The following is a 6,000-nucleotide window of genomic DNA, read 5'->3' on the forward strand; positions in this document are numbered from 1 at the left end:
CATACCTGAATGCACTCTGCCACATGTGCCCCATTCCTGCAGGGAGGAGGGAGTAGTGGCTCCAGTGGTTGGTAAGCCCTTTACGTGTCTTTTGGGGGAAGGGGAGGATGACTTAGGATTTTACGGACCTTGATTAAACAGGCTTTGGGAACAACAGGGATCTGCCAGACATCTGTCATTCCAGAAGTCCTCTAAATTGGGGTCCGTAAAAACAAGCATTTACTGTACTGAGTCAGACGCCTGGTCTATCCAGTCCAGTATCGTCTTATACCAGTAGCCAGCCCTAAATGCTTCAAAGGAATGAACAGAACAGGGCAATGACCAAGTTATCAGTCTCCAGGTACCCTCTCCTAGCTTGAGGCAGTCAGGGCCCTGTAAGTGTTCCCCAGAGGACTGAACTGCATCCCCGACCAGTGTTGCCAATAGCCTTTGGGGCCCTTCACCTTCCTAAACTTTCCTATTTCTTTTTTCACTTCTGGACTTCAGTACGTGCCCTGGAAGTAAGTTCCACAGAATACCTGTGCACAGTGTGAAGATGCACTAGTTTCTTTTACACCTGCTGCCTATAAATTTCAATAGGTGACCAGTAGCTCTTGTACTTTGTCAACAGATGAACCACACTTCATGAAGGCTGCATCTGCACTGTCAAGTTCTTTTGAAAGATTTTTTGAAATAAGGGGGCTCTTTCGAAAGATCCAGCAGAGCATCTACACACACACACACACACACACACACACACACACTTCTTCCAAAAGTAAATCGAAAGAATAAGAGACACTCCTTTCAAAATCACTCTTCCTTTCCCACTTCAGGAAGAGTGCCCCCTTTCAAAAGAAGCTTTTGAAAGACAACATGTGTAGATGCTCCACAGGCTTTTTTCATTCCCCTCCCCCAAAGAGCTGTGGCTTTTTTTTTTTTTTAAATCCCAAAAGAGCAGTTCTCATGGGGCCTGATTTTTCAATCCCTGGTCTGCTCTTTCGAAAGAGTGGGGGGGCTGTGTGGATGCTCTCTTGAAAGAGCAGATCACTGTCTTGATCTGTTTTTTTGTGTGTGGATGCACTCTTTTGAAGGAAGTTCTTTCAGAACAGATCTTCTGGTAGGGCTTCTTTCAAAAAAATCTCTGTGGTGTAGATGTATCCGAATAGCGTGGCGAAAGTGAATAAGGATTTTATAGACTTCTTATATCCCTCCAAGATGGGACTTTGGGAAGGATTAGTAAGATTGTTTTTATGAACCATCCCTAAAGCTGACTTGAAGCAGTTGAGTGATAGAGATGGCATTCACAAAAACATTGTCATCAGTAGCACTGAACACCCCTCCTCAGCAGGTTTCACCAAAGCCATCCCTGAGCAGATCCAAGGAACAGTAACCCATCCTTTTGGGGAAAAATTAGAAAAAGCTTTCAATCTTACTGAAAAGTTTAAAATTTCAAAGCCTTTTTCACAATGACTACGTCTACATTGCCCTTCAGGTGCTGATATGAATATTCAGCACCTTATTTGCATAATGGCAGCCACCTGCCATGTTGAAAGTGCTGCTTTTGAAATACAAAACAGCTGTAAAGACAGAGTTCCTTCAAAAGGAAGCTCTACTCTCCAAAGCACTCTTTTCCCCCCCAAAAATTAGAAGGGTGTTCTCGAAAGCGGTGCTTCCTTTTGAAGGAACTCTGTCTACATTGCTATTTTGCATTTTGGAAGCAGCACTTCCAGTGCAGTGATTGGTGGCTGTTATGCAAATGGAGTGATGAATATTCATATCAGTGCCTCCTTAGCATTTTCAATCTGCTACATTTACATGCCCCCTCTGAAAGGGAGGGGCAGTGTAGCCATAGCCAATAAGAGGACTAGAAATTTTTCAGCCTTCACCTCAATGTTTCCCACTCAGTGCTCTAAATTAAAAACTGGCTCTGTCAGGAAAGTGACAAGACTGAGCCTGTGCCTAAAACATACTCAAAGGAAATCTGTGAGTGCATCTTTTCCCCCCATTTCTCAAGTGGTTCAGTGGTCTGTAGATATTACAGTACTCCTTGCCACTGATTAAACACATTTTTGAGGGCTTTTTGCTTTAACGAACCCCTCTGTTGAAACCCAGTTTTGTAGTTACTGATACCCCTTCAAAATCATTAATTATAGCTCTCTTACCTGTGCAGAAATGCTCTCCTTTTTGACTAAAATAATTGAGGACAACTTAAGGAAAGCTACTCTTCCCATACAACAGAGGAACTGCAGTGAGATTCAGCCCACAGCTTGTGTTGAGCACAACACAGTAAGATTAAAGCTTCTATGGACCATTTGTATCAGCACTGGAACCTGCTGATACCCAAGGGCTGCATCTTCACAGCAGAGACAATGGGTTGTTACCTGCCTATGAGAAAAACCTCAGTTGTCTCAAAGTTGTAAAGTTAGTTATGTGATTGATGCAAGACCAACGTGCTGCATGGGTCTCATGGACTGTGTCTACGTGACATCCCTACTTTGAAAGGAGGATGGTATGTAGACTGTCAGAAGATTATCAATGAAGTGCTGCGCTGTATATTCAGAACTTTCATTAAGCTAATTCTCCCCTGTGGAAAGTTTAAACACTTCAAACTTCCAAGTTGCAGCGGGGGTGAATTAGCTTAACGAAGTGCTGCATATGCAGCATAGCACTTCATTGATAATCTCCTGCCACCCTTCGAAGTAGGGAGCTAGTGTAGACACAGCCATGGAAGAATAAGAATATCAATGTGCCTTACTCCATAGCTACATGAGAACTGTATCTTATCTTGCACCTCCTATCTTACCCATTCATTACTCATTTATGAGCATTTGTAGTGTTTTACAGTGAAAATGCCTAAAGAATGCATCTATAAGCCACATCTACACAGCGCCTTAGCTGTTTTCATGCATATCCATTAGGCACCTTGCCACCCAATGGAATCCGCTGCTGTGTGAGAATATCTGGCTCCCAGAAAGGGACCTCCACAAAAGGGAGCTTGCGAAATACAGACCTGCCTAAGCAAGACAACAGGAAAAGCTGAGAAAAGGGAGCATGGCACATGCAGCATCCCATAAATACCTAACTCTGGAGGTGATTCCCAGTCAGCCGCCTTCTTCTACAGGCTTTCCCTCTGGCATTTCTTGCAACAGGAGCTACGTGACTGCATCCTCAGAGCCTTCACCTTAAAGCTCAGGACATTCAGACAGGATTCCCCTCCCTTCCTGATGAGAAGACTGGACCATCTACTTACCATTTCTCAGATGAATGATTCCTTATCCAAAGGACAAGGGAGTCACACACACTCTAGCCAGTGTATATTTAAGAAGTTATACTGTCAAGATCTGGCATACTCGGCCTCATAGTGATCCGCAACAGCAGAAGATTACGCTGGCTTGGTAATGTGAAAAGAATGGGTGATGAACGTCTTCCCAAAGAAATCCTCTTTGATGAGCTGTTATGTGGGTTGAGAACAAGAAGACCGAAACTCAGACCCAAGGATACACGCAAAAATGCCATGAGAAAACTTCAGCATTGATCCAAAATCTTGAGAATCTACATCAGATCAAAATACCTGGCGACAATTGCTACGACAGGGCACATCATCCTTAGATACTATATGTGCAAACCATGCAAAAGAACTTGGACTTAGAAGGAAAAACGCTCAGACTCAAGAATTTGGAAATAGACTGACATGCGGTTACTGCAATCAACCATACAAATCCAATATTAAATGGATAAGCCATGAGAGAAGCTGCAGACTCAAACAGTCACATAGATCCTCACCACCGCTGCTAAACACTGTTTTTCTAGACAAAGAGGGGCCATATAATGGAAGAACTTCCACAAGAGAGAAGGACTGAGGCACACCAGAAGCACCCATGTGAGACAGGAAACAAGTTCAAACCCCTTCTTCACCAGAAAGGAGAGTGAGGAGAAACTGAATCCAGACCTGCAAACATCGCAGTCAACTATCCTATATATTAGCCTAAAAATGGCTTCTTACCCAGCCATTTTGCAAAAAAAGTTTAGGCATGCTCAGAATACCTCACAGATCACATTCTTGGGGGGAAATAGGTGAGAGAACACCTCCTAGGCAGTCCCACTGATATGCGAGTGACAAACAGGTTCACATGTATCTAGATTAATGGTTACATGCATGCTCACTAGGAGAAACTTAGGTATCTTAGCTGTGGCCACACCTGGCCAAACCTTCAAAATGGCCATGCTAATTCCTCTCAGCTGAGGGGAACAAGGGGATTTCAAAACATGCGGGGTCCTTTTGAAAAGGACTCCTGTGTAGCCACGCAGAGCCATGAGCATTCGAAAGCATTGCTTTCGAAGCACCGCAGCTGGAAGCGTGCGAATGCTAAGGAGGCACTGAATATTCAGTTCAGCACCTCATTAGTATTCTTCAATTTGGCCATTAGCATAGCCATTTCGAAGGTTTGGCCAAGTGTAACCACAGCCCTTGAGAACCTTTCCAGCCAAAGTTTAAGGACTTCCAAATTAGGCAGGTGAACTTGAATTCTGAAAATATGTAATACCTAAAAGTTGACTGAGGCACCTTTGAACAACAGAAAGTCTTGTCTGGTGTCTCCATTTTTCTCTGTATGGTATCCATGATATTTTAATGCATTCAGAATAATAATAGAATTGACACAAAATACATGAACACCCCACCGAGTGGTGGAAACTGGAACGAACCACAAGGACATTAGAATATTCCCCAAAAGAATCAGAAACAAGGCAGTATGGTCTTCTGGTCAAGAATGAAGAGAGGTAAAACCATCCCGAGTTCTCTTCCTAGTTCTCAGCTGCTGTATGACCTAGAATGAATCACTTCACGTCTCCTCATCATTTTTTCTCCTCTATGACTATAAATAAACCCTTCGGGAGGGACGCAATCCCATCCTATGTGCACCTCCTAGCATACCACAGGCAAGTTTCATAGGGACCTGCGGCTACTACTGTAATATGGAAAAAAATCACGAACGCTTTAGCAGACTTAGTTTTCTCTCCACGTGCCACAAGCCAAACTGCTCTGCTCAGGCTTCCGGATCCCGAGCCGCCCTCTGGCCAAGAGTTCTCCCTGCAACACGTGGCCGGCTCCTCCAGCCTCAGGCAGAGCTCTGCAGACACAAATGGGCCTGCGGGGTGGGGGATCGTGGGACTCCAGGCGACAACACCGCCCATGGAGACCCAAGCAATAGCAAAACGGCCCAAAAGAAAGGAACGCGGCAGCGGCGTCTGGGGAGTGCTGCCCGGGAAAAGCACTGGGCTGCCGCAGACCGGGAATGGAAGAAGGAGGCGGCAAAGCCACAGGTTTGACCTTCCCCTGCACTGGGGCCCAGGCGAGCACCTCTATCTTCCCCGGACGCCGTGAGGAGCCCGAGCACTCACCGGCCAGGGGCTCTCGCTAGCCCTGCAGCAAGGGGCACAGGGCGGCAGACAGCAGCTCCGCGGGACAGCTGAAAAAGGCGGGAACAGAGAGGCCGGAGCCGGCAGGCCGAACGCAACAGGGCAGCCATTATTCGCTCACACACGCAGTGAGCAGGAGGGGCACGTGACCGCTCCAGACTCAACCACCCGGAGCCAGCCGAGGGGGAGATAGAGGACACGCCCCCTCGGGCTAACCTATCTTGACAAAGAGAACCCACTAGCCGCAGGGGCATGACAGCGTCATCCGCCCTAGAACTGACTCGTCCAAGGGTGTTATAGCTGTTGGCCGACCCGACTTTTCCTCCTTCACAATGGGAGCACCTCGGCATGGTCAGCACACTGGTGACCCGATGTCTCCGTTGGAACAGGCTGATTGGCCGGGCAGAAACGTGCCCGAAGTTTTGTAGCCCGGGCCCAATAACGACAGGCGAACGGAAACACCGGGGACAGGCAGGAAGGATGATGGGACACAGAGGGAGAAAGCGCCGCGCTGGCCTGACGGGCGCCCCTACAGCCGTCACGCTTTATTACTGGACAGTTCATGGCTGGCCCATGTTGGGTCCACAGTGAGGTCTCTCCTCA

The 6,000-nt window shown here is 46.7% G+C and overlaps 1 protein-coding gene across 3 annotated transcripts in view; it reads right to left on the reverse strand.

Moving 5' to 3' along the window:
- Nucleotides 1–5,537, reverse strand: part of LRPPRC (leucine rich pentatricopeptide repeat containing) — a 160,854-nt gene extending 155,317 nt beyond the window's left edge. For 2 of the 3 annotated variants that reach the window (XM_074989616.1, XM_074989615.1), the window contains exon 1: nt 5,380–5,537. In XM_074989616.1, the coding sequence (XP_074845717.1) occupies nt 5,380–5,507 (128 nt within the window). In that variant the 5' untranslated portion in view covers nt 5,508–5,537. The remainder of the gene's footprint in view (nt 1–5,379) is intronic. The other variant, XM_074989617.1, reaches the window with a different exon arrangement.
- Nucleotides 5,538–6,000: the final 463 nt, after the last annotated feature.

Source organism: Carettochelys insculpta, chromosome 3, assembly GCF_033958435.1.
Source record: "Carettochelys insculpta isolate YL-2023 chromosome 3, ASM3395843v1, whole genome shotgun sequence".
In the NCBI taxonomy this organism is placed as follows: domain Eukaryota; kingdom Metazoa; phylum Chordata; order Testudines; family Carettochelyidae; genus Carettochelys; species Carettochelys insculpta.